The following is an 18,348-nucleotide window of genomic DNA, read 5'->3' on the forward strand; positions in this document are numbered from 1 at the left end:
TCTCAGGGGAACTGCACAGTTCTGTCTTTAGTGTAGACATGTATAGTTCACATTATATTGCATAATATGCATGTTCGTATTTTCTCAGTTCTAAGATTCCATTAATTGTGACATACCCATATATTAACTTAGGGAAAATTTTTTCAGAGGCATTAAGATAAAGAGGAAGTACATATGAGATTATTTCCAGGATTACATGATTTACAGGTTACCTGTTTTCTTCTTTATACCTTTCATTATTATCCAGAATGACTGTCTTGAGCGTTTATTATTAAGGTGGTTATTTTTATTCTGTAGATCCTTTATTTATGGATTTACTTAAATTAATGACGGTTATAATTCAAAAAGGCACTAGACCGTGAAGGTCTAGAAAAGAATGAAATGTAGTAGTATGTGTTGTTTGAATCCTATCTCTGATTCCAACATGCTTTGAATGGGAACCTTTTTTTCTTTTTCACCTAAGAAGCTGAAAAGAGTGAAGACTCCTCAGGCACTGCAGGCCTCTCAGGCTTACACCGCACATACAGTCAGGACTGCAGCTTTAAGAACAGCATGTACCATGTTGGAGATTACGTCTACGTGGAGCCCGCGGAGGCCAGCCTGCAGCCACACATAGTCTGTATTGAGAGACTGTGGGAAGATTCTGCTGGTAAGTTCGTTTTAAATCAAAGGACAGATTGGTGACATGTAACTATTTGACTCCTCCTTGGGTCTCAAGGAAGAAAACTGTCACTCAGACAATAGTTGTTCTATAGTGTATCAGTAAATATAAGTAAGCACCCACTATATGAAAACATGGGATCTAGCACTCTTGGGCCAGTGAGTGGTACAATTGAGTCAAAAGAAATGCATCTTCTTGAAGGGAAGCTGAGATTCATTTGCTCCACTGGTGTTTATTAAAACCAGTCACCCAAACTCTGGAGGATGGCAGAGACTCACAGGAACTAAAGGCTCACGTTTTGCTTCTGGCAAAACCAGTCTGGTATAAATCACAAGTGAAGAATAAATTATAGAGAGACATGTGCCTTGGCTTAGAATTTGATTTAAAAAAGGTGTCCTAGAACAGTTGCCTTTACCTTAGGAGTTAATGAAGCCAGAAGCAGGCAGAAATGTGATCCAGGCAATCCAATTCCCTCAGCTTTGCATCCCTTGCCCTGAGTGCTGACTGCGTCCTTTAGTATGCGGTATCTTTCTTAAGCATGCATCCCTGGCCGTGTCCTGGCCCCAGCAGAGTGGAGCAGCTCTCATCACCCTCCTCATCTGGTATATTACCTATCTTTTCATGTGAGAGGGAGAGTAGCATTTTTTAGGCCTTCTTATACTTCATTATTTTCAAGTATCATTTCTTCTAAGATAATTATTTTAAGGACCTGTGGCTTAAAAAGCACATCGTTGGGTTCGGGCCATAAGAGAATAGATGGAGAATTTGCTCGTTTTGCAAAGAATGTGTGATTTCTGTTAATGGTAATTCTGTCTGTCTCTGTCTCTCTCTCTCTCTCTCTCCCCCTCCCTCCCTCCCTCCCTCCCTCCTTTTTTGTTTTTGAGGTGAAAAATGGTTGTATGGCTGTTGGTTTTATCGGCCAAATGAAACATTCCATCTGGCTACGCGAAAATTTCTAGAAAAAGAAGTTTTTAAGAGTGACTATTACAATAAAGTTCCTGTTAGTAAAATTCTAGGAAAATGTGTGGTCATGTTTGTCAAGGTAAGAAACTCATTAGTTCCCAAAGTACAAATCATTCCATGAAAATAAAATTTACGAACACAGAAAAATCAGTATTTACAAATTAGAAGCTCTGTTTTAAACCGTTTGATTTTTTTTTTTAAACTGTATCTGTATGGCTGTGTGTAAAAGATTTGGGAAGAAATTAATCTGATCATGATGATGGAAGACCATTTGCTGCCTACATCATATATAGTTGAATGCAGTTAGCTTAAAGTTTTTTTTATACTGCGAGGTTAATTTTTGAGGATGACATTTTCTGAAAGATAATTTTCTGAAAACTGTCAGTATGCTCTTTTAGGTAATAAAGTATACTTTTTGTGTATCTATCTGATACAGGCACATTGACCCCTGCCCCAAAGCTTTCAAGAACGTTATAGCTGTATTATGAAATGTTAATATATTTTCAAAAGGGCTGTTGGTAAGCTAAATAAGCTAAAGGGTGTGGGGGCACCTGGGTGGCTCAGTCGGTTGAGCGTCCGACTTCGGCTCAGGTCATGATCTCACGGTCTGTGAGTTCGAGCCCCACATCAGGCTCTGTGCTGACAGCTCAGAGCCTGGAGCCTGCTTTGGATTCTGTGTCTCCCTCTTTCTCTGCCCCTCTCCCACTCATGCTCTGTCTCTCTCTGTCAAAAATAAAATAAACATTACAAAAAAGTTTTTTTAAATAAGCTAAAGGGAGGGGCGCCTGGGTGGCGCAGTCGGTTAAGCGTCCGACTTCAGCCAGGTCACGATCTCGCGGTCCGTGAGTTCGAGCCCCGCGTCGGGCTCTGGGCTGATGGCTCAGAGCCTGGAGCCTGTTTCCGATTCTGTGTCTCCCTCTCTCTCTGCCCCTCCCCCGTTCATGCTCTGTCTCTCTCTGTCCCAAAAATGAATAAACGTTGAAAAAAAAAATAAATAAGCTAAAGGGTGTGTATTTAATAAGGCTATTTTGTAGCAAGAAATTGCTCCTACATCTCTAGCCATTTACTATTTGTGGTTAACTGTCAAAAAGTCTTAACAGTTTAGCTTTTGTTTGTTTGCTTGATTGATGTGTGGTTTTGGTTTTTATGGTTGACTGGTTTTCAGAATATTCACCTAACTTATTAATTTTATTATATCTCACAGGAATACTTTAAATTATGCCCAGAAAACTTTCGAGATGAGGATGTTTTTGTCTGTGAATCACGGTATTCTGCCAAAACCAAATCTTTTAAGAAAATTAAACTGTGGACCATGCCCATCAGTTCAGTGAGGTTTGTCCCTCGGGATGTGCCCTTGCCTGTGGTTCGAGTGGCCTCTGTATTTGCAAATGCAGATAAAGGGGATGATGAGAAGAACACAGACAACTCAGAGGATAGTCGAACTGAAGACAGTTTTAACTTGGAGAAGGTATGTAGCTAAAAGCCACACAGAAAAGAATTTTACACTTCAAAATACCTATTCCAGAAAATAAATGAATAAAGCATTCAAAATCAGAATTAGAAAAAGAGCAACAACATAAAACCTTACATAAACAGGAAGAAGGGAACTATAAAAGAGACAGAAATTAATACTTAGAAAACAACAGAACTGAAAAGTAAATCCAGGGGCACCTACTGGTTCAGTGAGTAGAGCATGAGACTCTTGATCTCAGGGTCATTAGTTTAAGTCCCCCGTTGGGCATGCAGCCTACTTTAAAAAAAATTAAATAGGAGCGCCTGGGTGGCTCAGTCGATTGACTTGATTTCAGCTCGTGTCGTGGTCTCAGGGTCATGGGATTGAGCCCCGTGTCAGGCTCCACACTAAGCACGGAGCCTGCTTGAGATCCGGTTTCTCCTCCTTTTCCCCTCTCTCCTGCTGGCTTACGTGCATGCATGCGCTCACGTCCTCTCTCCCTCTCCCTCCCTCTCTCAAATAATAAAGAAAGAAGTGAGTCCAAGTGCTAATCATTTGACAAGTCCAGTGAAATAAATGACCAACTCTCCTAATAAAAAAAAGAAGAGAAGCTCAGACATATAAATGTGGAAGAAATTTAAAGACTTGTAAATTTTGTTAATAAATTGAAATCCTGAATAAAATGAATAATTTCCTAGGACAATATAAATCACTAAAGTGGCATCAAGAAGAGGTGTAACACGTAAGTGGACAACAACAAGAAGAAATTTTTTTTAATGTCTTGAGAGCTAATCACAGAGTACTCAGATCAGATAATTCTGTAGGTGAGTTCTTTTAACCCTTTAAGAGACCTATAATTATACTATGGTTTAAATTCTTTCAGAGCATAGAAAACAAAACTTCCCAGTTATTTTACATAACCAGAATAATCTTGATTTCAAAGCCTGACAAAATAAAACTGGAAAAGCTATAGTTCAGTCTAACTTACGAATATTAGTGCAAAGAATACTCGGAGAAAATATATTTTTATAAATGAAATCAAATTAGTTATTTAAGAACAATATGACCAAGTAGGTGGAAGTTCATTCTACAAATGCAAGGATTGGTCAAAATTAGGAAAATTCAGTAAAACATTTCATTGCATTAATAGATCTAAGGAGAAATTATTTGATAAAGTACAGTAACTGTCTTCATTTATTTAAGTCTTTAGATGGGTATTTCCTCAAAGTGATTTTTTAAAATTATATTTGTTTCTCACACCTAAACGTGCTTGCTCTACTATTATCTTTATTTTTCTGAAAGTAGCCAATGAAGACAAACAAAATAGTAAAAATATTGACAATAAAGAGGCAAAACTTTTTTTGCAGATAATGGGGGAGAAATTAAAGTTTTGAAAACCAAGAATTCAACAAATAGGAATTTCAAAGTCCATATACAAGTCAATAGCTTTCTTATATAAACAAAACAGTAATTCACAAGACTTTTGAAAGTAAGATAAAAATGTTGAATACACTTTAGCAGCTGTTAGGAAAGTCATGTAGAAGAAAATATCTGATTCATCTTAACAACAAGATACATTAAGAAATAATCTTGGGGGCGCTGCTGGGTGGCTCAGTTGGGTAAGTGTCTGACTCTTGATTTCGGCTCGGGTCATGATCTCACGGTTTGTGAGTTCAAGCCCCATATCAGGCTCTGTGCTGACAGTGGGAAGCCTGCTTGGGATTCTCTCTCTGCCCTTCCCCACTCCACTCTGTCTCTCTGTCTCTCTCTCTCTCTCTAAACAAACAAACAACAACAAAAAAGAAATAACCTTAAAAGGAATATATGGAACCTATGGGAAGAGAAACAGTCTATGGACATGAAAGACTTGTTTTTGGAACCTGACAGAATTATGCTGGCATTCTTAATGAAGGGGTAAACATGTTAGTTACCAGGAAAAGAAGGGAGAAAAGTAATCAAAGTGCTTTGCCCTGCTAAATATTATTGTATTTTATAAAACAACATTTTTAAAAAATTGGGATAGTAGCTCAGGACCAGTCAGTGGAAGGAATAGGCTTTTCACAACTAAAATCTAGAATATAAAGGTAGGATTTTAAATCAGCAAGAGAGGATGGAATCAAATGATACTGGAAAAACTGGTAGCCATTTGAAAATAAAAGAAAAAGAAGAAGAAAGGAAAAAAACCCACCTGAATTCTCTCTTGATATTCCAAAAAGATAAAAAAAAAAACAAAAAAAAAAAAAGTACTAGTTGCTAACATAAGCATATTTACTATTATTTACCTATATTCTTTTATGTATGTATGTATGTGTGTATGTATTTATAAGCTTGGAATGGGTCCATTCTATACATGATATAAAATCCAGTATCCATAAAGGGGGGGGGGGCATTTTATCAGTGTACAATGGAAAATATCCATTAGTTTAATAAAAGAGTCTAAGGACTGCCATTTTTAACACAATGAGCTCTTGGAAACCTAGGAAAAAAGCTACACTAGAAAAATAGGCAAAGGACCAAATAGATGATTTGTAAAAGGGAAGACAGCCAAAAAGGTAAAATGTTTTTAAATGCCTGGCAGATTGGCAGGAGTTCTAAAGACTGCTAATACTGGGCACACCTGATGTGGGTGTGGGCAGCACACTTCTCTCCCATCCATGGCATTCCCTTTGACCCTACAGTTTGATGCCAGGGAACGTGTTCCAACTCAGTACTCAGGCGCACCAAAGGGTTGTCTACAAGGAGTGACATCAGTGTTACCTGTAAAGCAAAACCCTTGGCCAAACTCAAATGCCATGAATAGGAATTGAGTAAGTTGTCATACATCCATAGCATGCCAGCTGTACGGCCAGTGAAAGCAGTGAAGTAGGTTTATAGTATGTCACGTGGAAAATTTTCCAAGTCCTGTGGTAGGAGGATGTTCATGATTAACAGGCAGCAGAATGGGATGCAGTTCCATCATTATTCAAAACAAAGAAAAATGTATATTTACATACATGAATGAGAAAATGAAAACAGCATGTAACACTGCTGTGTGCTAAACTAGGTGCTTATCTCTGGAGTTGGATCACAGAAGATTGTTTTTAAGTTTTACATGCTGTAATGTTGACTTGTTGCCAATGAATGTACTTCTTTTATATAATCAAGAAAGATAAAACTTTTATATTGTTAACATAAAAACTGGAAAATATTGAATTCTTTGAGTCCATTTCAGTGTCCTAACAGTTTTACAAGAGAAAGGGAGCCTGGGAAGGAACATGATATTTTTTACACTTTACCAGTATGTCTGGGAATTGTGGAGACGTTAATTATGAAAGAATAAGAAATACCAAAGGAAGCCAGTGTGGGAATAACATAGGTTTCTTCTTTTTCTTTTTTTTTTTTAAATTAATTAATTAATTTGTAAATTTACGTCCAAGTTAGCAATTTTTTCTTAGAATTCATAAGGCCCCAGGGTCCTCTCTGTGCACACATTTTTTTTTTCTTTTTTTTTTTTTCCTGTTCTTGTCTCCTATCTATTTTAATGCTGCCTGGCCAAAACAGGTCATTCCTGGAACTTTTTAAAAGAATACCTTCAGCAGGTAGAGCATGCAGCTCTCAGTCTTGGGATTGTGAGGTCAAGCCCCACATTGGGCGGGAAGATGACTTTACAAAAAAAAAAGAAAAGAAAAGAACTTCAGAACAGACCATTCCTGAAAGAAAAAGTTATTCTTACTCTCAGGGGTCACTTTATAGCTCCCTTTCCTGCAGGTGTCCCTCATCCAGCACATCTCATTCTTAAGGGTTTTCCAGGAGGAGCATTTAGATTGCACATTTATAGTCGTGAAGAAAGAAGCAAACCGTTTGGACCTTCTGAAAGAGAGATTTTTGTTTGAAGTTTCAGATACTCTCGGGGAGGTGCAGTAGAAAACTTGGGGGTTCTGGGGTTTCCTCGAGGAGCTTTTATATGTTTTGAAATTAATATGTTTACAACACCTCGTGCTGTGCCCACTATCTGCATCAGATCAGAACTTGTTTTTCTTTTTTTCCCCTTTTCTGCCAACACTATAAAACAATAATGATGTTTGTTAAAGCGCTTTTCATAAGTCAGGCATTGCTCTGTGTAGTTAATGGGGAGAATATCCTTAAAGCTTCCTAACAATCCCATGTAATAGGCACACTGTCTTCATTTTCCAGATGAGGAAACTAAGGCCTAAGAGGTCAAGTAATTTGCCTAATGTCACAGTAGCCAATAGGTGACAGACCTTGTAATTTATTAAAAAATTGAGAGTATGTGTTTGTATCACAGAGGCTATACTATTCCTTTCCATGCTAGAATAAAGCAAAATGATCATTTTAAATCTATCAGCTGTTAATGCTAAGACATTGAGAGCTCAGTAAATGTGGTGAAGAGGAAGCTTATGCAGTATTTGCTCCTTATCCTCCATGGCAACGCATGAGTGAGGCTGCTCCTGAATGCTGCTAAGTCCTCTCCGGTGCTCTTTTTGTACTGGACTAGGGGAATAAAAGCATCTTGGAGTAACATTTTGTGAAACTTAACTAGAAATTTAAAATAAATGCATTATTTGAGAAGACTTAGTTTGGTTTCAGTGTCCTAATCTTTTGGTTTCTGGTCTTCATCAAAACTTCTATTTATGGTTATTTTTGTCTTCTAAGTTAATATGATGGAAAGTCAACTTTCCTTTCTTACCTTCTCTGTCTACTCCTTGATTGTGAGCTGCCTCTCTTCAACCAGTTTCCTTTACCACAGGAGAAAGAAGATGTCCCTGTGGAAATGTCAAACGGTGAGCCAGGTTGCCACTACTTTGAGCAGCTCCGTTACAATGACATGTGGCTGAAGGTTGGTGACTGTGTCTTCATCAAGTCCCATGGCCTGGTGCGCCCACGTGTGGGCAGGTGAGTGTTACTGAAGCAGCGAAGATGTAGTTGGGTTGGAGAGATTTGGAGCAAGTGGAAATTCATCACTCTTTAGGATGAAGACACACGTCATCATCAACCCCCCGCCCCCAACACCCTGCAATCCTGTTAACTTCCCCAGCTTCCTTGCACACCCTTGCCCTGCTTTCGTCTCTAGCCATGCTTCTTTAAATTCCTCTTGTGAACTTTTTTTTTCTTCTCTTACCATTTACTCAATTCTCAACCCAGAAATCTCCCTGCCCACCTCACATGATGAACTCCCTTTAGCTTCAATTTAAGATGACACTTCCTTAAGGAAGCTTCTCCTGTACCCTCCAGACTGGATTAGGTGTCCTTGTATTCTCAGAGCACTTGTCATGTTATTTTACTGTCAGGTTTCCATACCAGACTGAAAATGCCCTGACAGTAGGGTCCCTGTCTTTTTGCTCACCTTTGTCTTCCCTGCTTCAAGCATACAGTTCATGAAACATAGTAAGGGCTCAGATATTGGTTGAACAAGTAAATGGATGGAAGAGTGTTTGCATGGCATAAAATAGCAGTGACGGAGTCAGGTACAGAATTGGGCAGTAGAGGATAGTGGTTAAGAGTAGTAGTTGGTTCCAAGAGATCGTGGTGTAAGTCCAGCCCTGCTAGCTTCAGAGCCTGGCAAATAGGTTTGTAATAAATGATTACTGAATGAGGAAAAAATGGAATGAGGAAACTGAAGCTCAGGGAAGTAAATTATTTGCCTAAGGACATGAAGCTACATTAGTGAATAAAACAAACATTCTTAGTGCCCGGGATCTTTGTTCCAGTGGGAAGACAAACAGTAATCATGAATAAGTAAAGTGTAAGGTACATTAGGTCATGAAAAAATAAGAGTATGAGAACACTCAGGAATGCCGTGGTCACAGTGAGGAGGTGCAAAAGTTTAAGCAGGGTGATGTATATAGGCCTCACTGAGAGTTAATAGTTGAGTCAACGAAGAAACTGAGTGAGTAATGTGAATATCCGGGGGGAAAGCTTTCCGGGAAGTGAGAATAGCCAAGATAAAGACCTGAGAGCGAAGTGTTCCTGACCTGTCAAATCAGGAGAGTTTGTTACAGGGGGAGTAAGCAGTGCATTGAGTTAGATAGGAGATGAGGGCCATGGCATACAGTGCAACCCTTGTGGACCTCAGAGACCAATGTAGGCACTTGGGCTTTTACTGAATTAAAAAGAGTACCATTGGATTCTTTTAAGCATCAGTGTGACAGCTGAATTAGTTCTTAGCAAGATTGCTCTGCCTACTGGTTGTTGAGAATAGACTTAAAGGATCAAAGAGAAGCAAGGAGATCTGCTAGAAGGCTGGCTGTTGCAGTAATCCAGGCAGCAAATGATGATGGCTCAGACCAGTAGTCAGACCCTGTTTTAAAAGGTTGAGTTAATAGGATTTCTGATAAATGGGATGTGGGGTCTGAGAGAGAGAAAGCAGTCAAGGATGACTTCTGTCTCTTGTCTTGAAGAACTGGAAGGTGGAGTTACCAGTAACTGAGATGAGGATACTGCTTCTTGTTAGGAACCACAAGACATTGGAGACCATAATACCAAGCTGGTGGGGTGGTTGTGAGGAATGATACAGTACCTGGCACATAGCAGTCACATGTGAATTTTTATTTTTTTCTAGGGAGATAGTGTCTGGCTTTGGTCAGATTCTCAAGGGGTGAAGGGCTCTTATATCTTGGCACTCAAAAGTCATGAACCAACCATTGCCTTACAGGAATATCTGCCATTCATGTGAGCTGACCCCAAATATCGATGGTTTGCGTGTGTATTTGGCTGACAAGTCCAATGACAGATGCTTAGTTTTGTTTCACCATGAGCATCTCAGGGAAAACACCTGGGAGATATGCCTTAGTATTGTGTTAAAATTGTTTTCCCCTTAGATAAGTAGCCAAATGTTTGTTTCTCTTTCTGAGTATCTTCTCCTGTGCTCAAAAAGGACGAAACATCAAGGAAATTGTCTTTTTATCAAAATAGTCAGTGAAACTTCTCTAAAATAGTAAATATCATCAAGGCGCCTGGGTGGCTCAGTGGGTTAAGCATCCCACTCTTGATTTCAGCTCAGGTCATGATCTCACAGTCATGAGATGGACCCCATGTCAGGCTCCGTACTGGGTGTGGAGCCTGCTTAAGATTCTCTCTCCCTCTTCCCTTGCCCCTCCCTGACTCACGCTCATTCTCTCTCAAATTTTTATTTTTTTTAAATAGTAAATATCATTAGGTTTTTGGCTAGCAGAATTTTTGGTAGATTAATCCTTCCAGAATGAAACCTGTCAATTCATTTTAATGGAATTTCTCCATTTTTCCCCCAAGAATTGAAAAGGTATGGGTCCGAGATGGAGCTGCATATTTTTATGGCCCTATCTTCATTCACCCAGAAGAGACAGAACATGAGCCCACAAAAATGTTCTACAAAAAAGAAGTGTTTCTGAGTAATCTGGAAGAAACCTGCCCCATGACATGTATTCTGGGTACGTATTTCTGCCTTTTCATTTAATCACATTGATTCTGCTACAGTTGACTGAATACTCCTCCTGTGTTAGGCACTGGTCTAGGTGCTAGGTATACAGCAGTAAACAGACCAGAGTCAGTAAGTAAATTAAAATTAAATCTCTAGAACATCAGGTAGTAATTAGAGCTCTGAATGAGAATAAGGCAGAGGAAGAGGATAGAGCAAAATGTTGAGGGGAGGTCTTGTAGGTAATGTGGTCACCAAAAGCATTTCTGATTGGTGACGTGAATAGAGCCCTGAAGGCAGTCAGGGAGAAAACCAAATACAGGCATGCTTCGTTTTAGTACGCTTTGCTTTATTGCCCTTCCCAGATGCTAGGTTTGTTACAGATTGAAGGTTTGCAGCAACCCTGTGTGGAGCAAGTCTGTTGGCGCCATTTTCCCAGCAGCATTTGCTCATTTCATGTTCCTGTGTCACATTTTGGTAACTCTCACAATATTTCAAACTTGATTGCTATTATATTTGAGATGCTGCAATCTTATGATAAAACTTTAATGGACGAGGAATTGCTTGTTATGGAGGAGCAAAGAATGTGGTTTCTTGAGGCAAAATCTCCTGGTGAAGATGCTGTGAAGGTTGTTGAAATGACAACAAAGGATTGTGAATATCACATAAACTTAGTTGATAATGCATCAGCAGGATTTGAGAGGATTAACTCCCAATTTTGAAAGAAGTTTGTGGGTCAAACGCTATCAAATAACATCACGTGCTACTGAGAAATCATTTGTGAAAGGAAGAGTCTGCTGATGTTGCAAACTTCACTGTTGTCATATTTTAAGAAATTGCCACCGCTACCCCAGCCTTTAGCAAACACCATCCTGAGCAATCAGCAACCATCAACATTAAGGCAAGACCCTCTATCCCCAAAAAGGGATAGATACTGGCTCAGTCGGTAGAGCATGTGATTTTTGATCTCGGGGTCATGAGTTTGAGCCCCATGTTGGGCGTAGAGTTTACTTAAAAAAAAAAAAAAAAAAGATTACAACTCACTGAAAGCTCAGATGATGGTTAGCATTTTGTGGCAATAAAGTGGTTTTTAATTACAGTATATATATTGTTTTTTTAGACTCAATGCTATTGCACACCTAATAGACTACAGTATAATGTAAACATTACTTTTAATGGAAACCAGAAAATCATTTCAATCACTTTATTATGATATTTGCTTTATTGAGGTGATCTGGAGCTGAACCTGCAATATCTCTGAAGTGTGCCTGTGTCTGAGATTTTACTCATTTTAGGCACAGCAAACATGAAATGCAAAGCCCTTAAGGCAAAGTAGCTGGGTATGGTTGAGATAACAGTAAGAAAGCCAGGTGGCTGGGGCAGACCAGGAGGGTGTGGTAGAGAATGAGCCCCCTGAGGTGCCTGGGTGCACACTCACAGTAGGTCTACTAGACAGTGCTCAGATGGAATTTGGAGCAGATGGGAAGTCCTGTCTGGGTGTGAGCAGAGCAGCTATGTGGGCCAGCATATGCACTGGAGGAGTCCCTGCAGCTGCAGGATGGGGAATGTGTAAGAATAAGGTAGGATTCGGGGGAAGGAGTTGAAAGACTTCTAGTCTCTTGGACTCTTAACCTAGCAATGTTACTCTCCCTGATCCAGAAGTGTGCAGGGCTCGTGCTGAGGTTTCCGTTCAGTCATCCTGAGTGTTCACACGCACTCTGCTGCTCAAACGTAGTTCTGTGCATCATATACTGTCATTATTTTCAGCTATTGCATTTCTTCCGGCCCAGAGTTAACACTACAGCTTACTTACAAACCAGCTGCTCTCCATCTTTTGGAATAGTTTTCCAAATGATGTCAGTGAAAATAGTGAAGTAGGAAGATTTGAGGGCCATTCCCTCACAGAAACATGGAGAAAAGCCCACAAAAGCTGTCAGAATCGACATTATTAGAACTCTGGAAAACAGCCAAACATCATTTGGAGTAATTCCTTTTTATAGACGCTTAGTAGAATTTGTTGCACTCTGTAGTTTATAAACCACATATCCAGGCTCTCACTTATTTCTCACCATGACCCCGTACTAAAGATGCTGTCATTCTCAGAAAATTGAAGTTACTGTCCAATACATGGCCAAAACTAAAACCTGGGTCTTTTCACTTCTACTTCTGTACTGGTGTTTGGAACGCTTTTGAGAGTGAAAAGAGGTGCTAGTATTATTAGGCAGGATACCAGGAAAGCAGTGAGATGTATGGTTACTTCATCTTGAGATGATGCATTCCCCAAAAGGAAATGGATCTAGTGGTCACAAAATGGGATTTCAGCCCGGCTTGTGCATTTCTCATCTTCTGTAATGTAGACCTGATGGGCATGTTTCACTCAGGAGACAGTACTGTTTTGCTAACTAATGCTTTTTGTTCATTGCCTTCAGTAACTTAAATAGTAATCAGACAGCCACAGAGAAGTTGCTTTTAGGAATGAACATGGCCACACCTGACAGAAAGTGCCTCCAGCCTAGGCACTTGAATCATAAAATTTCCAGGAACCTGGGTTTCTGAAACATGTCAATTCCTAATTTATTTGCCAGTTGTTTTCTTCATAGTAGGTTTTTGTAATGCTGCATTAATTGAAAAACTGTTCTTACTAAGGTAAGAAAATTAAAAGGTTTTTAAAAATTAGGAAAAATTAAAAGAGTTAGGTTTTGCAAAGAGATTATTAGGTACATAGAAAATTGAAAAGGTATTTGGATAAACTATTAGAATTAATAAATGAGAGGTTCCTGGGTGGCTCAGTTGATTAAACATCCGACTCTTGGTTTTGGCTCAGGTCATGATCTGCTTCAGGTTCTCTCTCTCTCCCTTTCTGCCCCTCTCCCACTCATGTGCAGTCTCTCTCTCTCAAACATTTAGAATTAATAAATGAAAATACCAAGATTATCTATACTTTTATTTGTGGTCAATGAACAGAAAGTTGAAGTTTAAAAATACACCACTTATGTTACATACCTAGGAATAAATATTTTAAAAAGTTGTATAAGACTATGGATATAGTCTCCCTCTCTTTCTGCCCCTCTCCCATTTGCGCTCTCTCACTCTCAAAAATAAACATTAAAAAAAAGAAAAAATTTAAAAAAAGATGTATAAGACTTCTACACACACACACACACACACACACACACACACACACAAAACTCTCTGAGGAAATGATTGAATGAAATAAAAAAAGACCTAAATTAATGAAGTGATTCATCATGTGTATAGCTGTAAGTTCACTATTATAAATTATTTTTATAATGTTTATTTATTTTTGAAAGAGACCAGGCATGAACAGGGAAGGAGCAGAGACGGGGGAGACACAGAATCCAAAGCAGGCTCCAGGCTCCAAGCTTTCAGCACAGAGCCCCACGCAGGGCTTGAACTCACAAACCATGGTATCATGACCTGAGCCGAAGTCAAACGCTTAACCCACTGAGCCACCCTGGGCGCTCCAAAAGTTCAGTATTAAAAGAAGTCATTTTCTCCCATATCGATCTATCTAATTCATTGTAGTTCCAGTCAGAATCCAGCAGGTTTTTATCAGTTTTGTGTGCTTTGTTGAATGAAGCTTCCTGGGGCACCTGGGTGGCTCAGTCGGTTGAGAGTCCGAATTCGGCTCAGGTCATGATCTCGCGGTTCAGTAGTTTGAGCCCCATTGGGCTCTGTGCTGGCAGTTTGGAGCCTGGAGCCTGCTTTGGATTCTGTGTCTCCATGTCTCTCTGTCCCTCCCTTGCTCATTCTCTTTCTCTCTCTCTCTCTCTCTCTGAAATATAAAATAAAACATTAAAAAAAAATTTTTTTTAATGAAGCTTTCTAAGCTTTTATCTTTTCCATGTCTTCTGAAGGCCTGGGAGGAAGCCCAGGTCAGGGCACAGAGAGACCACATCCATTCCAGGGCTACCAGTCAATTTTACTCTTTAGCTATGAGCACAATTCTTACCTTTTCCAAATCTCTCTTTTTCCTTCTGTGAAATATGGAAAATGGTAACTGTGCCTCCTCTGAATTGAAAAGGCTTTGGATTGTGTAAGTCAAGTGCTGTAAGTCAGAGGCAGTGATAATAATTATAGCTATTTTCAGCTTCTAAAATGTTTCTGACCTGTTTTTCCATGTTTTAGCTATTTTGCATGTAAATGTTTAATAAGTTATTAGCTATGAACACTCCTGTTAAAGTCAAGAGCAAAATCAGGGTGTTCTTATCATTGTTATTTAACTGTGTTGTGGAGGTACTAGCCAGCACAGTTAAAAGTAAGAAACAAAATCTACAGTGAGGTGATAATTCAGGAGGATCAACTAGGAATTACTCCATAATAGGAGAAGATGGGGGGTTCACAGGTGGCTCAGTTGGTTAAGCATCTGACTCTTGATTTCTGTTCAGGTCATGATCTCACAGTTGTGAGATCGAGCCCCACATGGGGCTCTGCACTGACAGTCTAGAACCTGCTTGGGATTCTCTCTCTCTCCGTCTCTCTCTGCCCTCCCCTTCACACTCTCTCTTTCAAAATAAATTAACGTTTAGAAGAAGAAAAAATGTGGTGTACCTGGGTGGCTCATTTGGTTAAGTGTCTGACTTCAGCTCAGGTCATGATCTCACAGTCCATGAGTTTGAACCCCGCGTCAGGATCTGTACTGACAGCTCAGAGCCTGGAGCCTGCTTTGGATCTGTGTCTTTCTCCTCCCCTTCCCTGCTTATGCTCTGTCTTTCTCTCTCTCAAAAATAAACATAAAAATATTAAATTAGGGGCACCTGGGCGGCTCAGTTGGTTAGGCGTCCGACTTCAGCTCAGGTCATGATCTCACGGTCTGTGGGTTCGAGCCCTGCCTCCGGCTCTGTGCTGACAGCTCAGAGCCTGGAGCCTGCTTCGGATTCTGTGTCTCCCTCTCTCTCTGCCCCTCCCCAACTCATGCTCCATCTCTCTCTGTCTCAAAAATAAATAAACATTTGAAAAAAAAATAGTTTAAAAAAATTAAAAAGAGAAGGAAGGTAAGTTTGAGTATAACATGGATAACAAAGAAACTGCCTTAAGAGATTGAATAATAATAAAAAGATAAAACACGTTGGGATAAATTTTACAAGATACATGCCACATCTGTATAAAGAAAGTTTTTAAATGCTGCTTTTAATGCATTTAAAAGGGAGTGCTTGAACAAATTGAAAAGCATACCGTGTACTTGAATGAGAAGTCTCAACATCATAGAGATGTTCATTCTCCCTAAGTTAATCTTTAATGTGGTTCCAGTGTATGTACCAATGGGAATTTTCTTGTGAGGAATTTGGGACTTAAATAAACTGATGTTTAAAATAATGGGGTGCCTGGGTGGCTCAGTTGGTTAAGCGTTGACTCTTGATTTTGGCTCAGGTCAAGCCCTATTTCCGGCTCCACACTGATGGTGCAAAGCATGCTTGGAATTCTTTCTCTCTCTTCCCCACCCCCCCAAATAAATAAACTTTAAAAAAAAAATCTCAAAGAGAAGCAAAAATCAGGAAAATATGAAAAGTATAATAGGGGGTGAGGGTCTGTCCAGATATTAAAATAGCATTAAAATTATTTATATGATATAAATACACAGATTCTTTGAACAGAATAGAAAGTTTAGCAGTAGAATCAAATATAAATTAACTTATGATAAAGGTGACATCCCAGGTAAGGGGGAAAAGATGGATTTTTCTGTTAAGTCGTATTTGGAAAGAGCATAGACATTTGGAAAAAATAAACTTGTATTCATCCCTCACATCAACTGCAGAATAAATTTCCAGATGAATTACAGGTTTTAATGAACATAAAGTGAAACAGCAAAGATACCAAAAGAAATGATGAGAAAGAAATTTTGATAACCTTTGGCATAAACCTAGAACCCATACAGAAAAACAGGGATAAATTGGACTATGTAAAAGTTGAAAATGTTCGCATAACCAAAACAGGCAGAAACAAAGATAAATGACAACTTTTAGGAAAATACTTGCAATGTATGTAATACATAAAGATCAAATTTCCTTCACATATGAAGAACTTCTATAAAACCTTTAGAAAAAAATCAACATGGGGCACCTGGGTGGCTCAGTCTCTCGAGCATCCAACTCTTGATTTCAGCTTTTCAGCTCAGGTCATGATCCCAGGGTCATAGGATCGAGCCCCGCATTAAGATCTGCACTGAGCATGGAGCCTGCTTGGGAATCAATCAATCAATCTCTCTCTCTCTCTCTCTCTCTCTCTCTCTCTCTCTCCCTCTCCCCCCCACCCCCGTCCTTCTCCCCCACTCATGCCCACTCTTTCTGTCAAAATAAAAATAAAAAATAGAAAACATCAACACTGAACAGAAAAATGGGCAAAGGATAAGAATAGACAGAAGTTACCAGTGTTTCTTAAATGAAAATATGCCCAACCTCAGCCATTAGAGAAATAAACGTACCCAGATGTTCTTTTTCTTTATTTTAATTACCTACCAGATTGTCAAAATTTCCAGTATTAACTAGTTGACAAGAACATAGGGAAGTGGCATTTACCTACTTTGTGGTGGGTTTATGAATTAGCACAACTTTTATGGAAGGTAATTTGATTATACCTGTAAAAATTACAGTGCCCATACCTTTGACCCAGGTTGTATACTTTTAGAAGTTTGTACCTCAGATATACTCACACATGTACAAATTGATATATGTGTTAAATTATTTATATCAGCATTATTTGTTTCAGTGGGAGAGCAAAAAATTGGAAATAGCCTAAATGTCCATCAGTAGGGAATTAGTTCAATAAATATGTTAACACCAGCAGTGATCCTCAAGATACATTATTTTACAACAAAATTTAGTTGTAAAATAATGTAAGTGATATGCTACCATTTTTTAATTGTAAGATACATAACATAAAATGGAGTTTTTAAATCATTTCTAAGTGTACAATTCATTGACCTTAAGTCCCATGACAATATTGTGCAACCGTCACTATTCATTTCTAGAACTTGTCACCTTCCCAAGTAGAAACTTGCTACCCGACAAGCTGTAACTACTCACTTCTCCCAGTACTTGGTAATATCTGTTCTACTTTTTGTCTCTATGATTTTTGTCTATTCTAGGTACCTCATAATAGTGAAATGATGTGCTGTTTGCCTTTTTGTGTCTGGCTTTTTTTGCTTAGCATGATGTTTCAAGGTTCATCCATGGTGCAGCATTATCAGAATTTTATTCCCTTTTATGGCTGAATAATATTCCATTGATGTATACATAACATTTTGTTTATTCACTCATCTGTAGATGGACATTTGGGTAGTTTCTACCTTTTGGCTGTTGTGAATAATGCTGCTGTGAACATTGGTGTATGAGTATCTAATTGAGTTCTTGCTTTCAGTTCTTTTGGGTATTTACCTAGAAGTAGAATTGCTGGATCATACAGCAGCCCTGTTTAACTTTTTGAGAAACTGCCATGCAGTTTTCCACAGAAGTTGTAGCCGTTTACAGTCCCATCAGCAATGCGTAAGGATTCCAATTTCTCGTAGGGGCGCCTGGGTGGCGCAGTCGGTTAGGCGTCCGACTTCAGCCAGGTCACGATCTCGCGGTCCGTGAGTTCGAGCCCCGCGTCGGGCTCTGGGCTGGTGGCTCGGAGCCTGGAGCCTGTTTCCGATTCTGTGTCTCCCTCTCTCTCTGCCCCTCCCCCGTTCATGCTCTGTCTCTCTCTGTCCCAAAAATAAATAAATAAAAACGTTGGAAAAAAATTAAGGAAAAAAAAAAAAAAAAGACGATCAGAAGGGATTCTATTCAAATACAAAAACTGGTATCCCATAGATGGTTTAAAAAAAAAAAAAAAAATTAAAAAAAAAAAAAAAAGGATTCCAATTTCTCCACATCCTTG

General features: G+C 39.1%; 1 protein-coding gene across 32 annotated transcripts in view; it reads left to right on the top strand.

Annotated features, from left to right (window-relative positions):
* PBRM1 (polybromo 1) overlaps window positions 1-18,348 on the top strand; it is a 117,836-nt gene that overhangs the window by 82,021 nt on the left and 17,467 nt on the right. For 25 of the 32 annotated variants that reach the window (XM_040454833.1, XM_040454837.1, XM_040454826.1 and 22 more), the window contains 5 exons: window positions 464-649; window positions 1,546-1,703; window positions 2,829-3,092; window positions 7,825-7,970; window positions 10,326-10,483. In XM_040454833.1, the coding sequence (XP_040310767.1) occupies window positions 464-649; window positions 1,546-1,703; window positions 2,829-3,092; window positions 7,825-7,970; window positions 10,326-10,483 (912 nt within the window). The remainder of the gene's footprint in view (window positions 1-463; window positions 650-1,545; window positions 1,704-2,828; window positions 3,093-7,824; window positions 7,971-10,325; window positions 10,484-18,348) is intronic. The other 7 variants (XM_040454839.1, XM_040454841.1, XM_040454854.1 and 4 more) reach the window with 2 other exon arrangements.

The sequence above is a fragment of the Herpailurus yagouaroundi genome, unplaced genomic scaffold, assembly GCF_014898765.1.
Source record: "Herpailurus yagouaroundi ecotype Mexico unplaced genomic scaffold, PumYag 213, whole genome shotgun sequence".
NCBI classification, from domain to species: domain Eukaryota; kingdom Metazoa; phylum Chordata; class Mammalia; order Carnivora; family Felidae; genus Herpailurus; species Herpailurus yagouaroundi.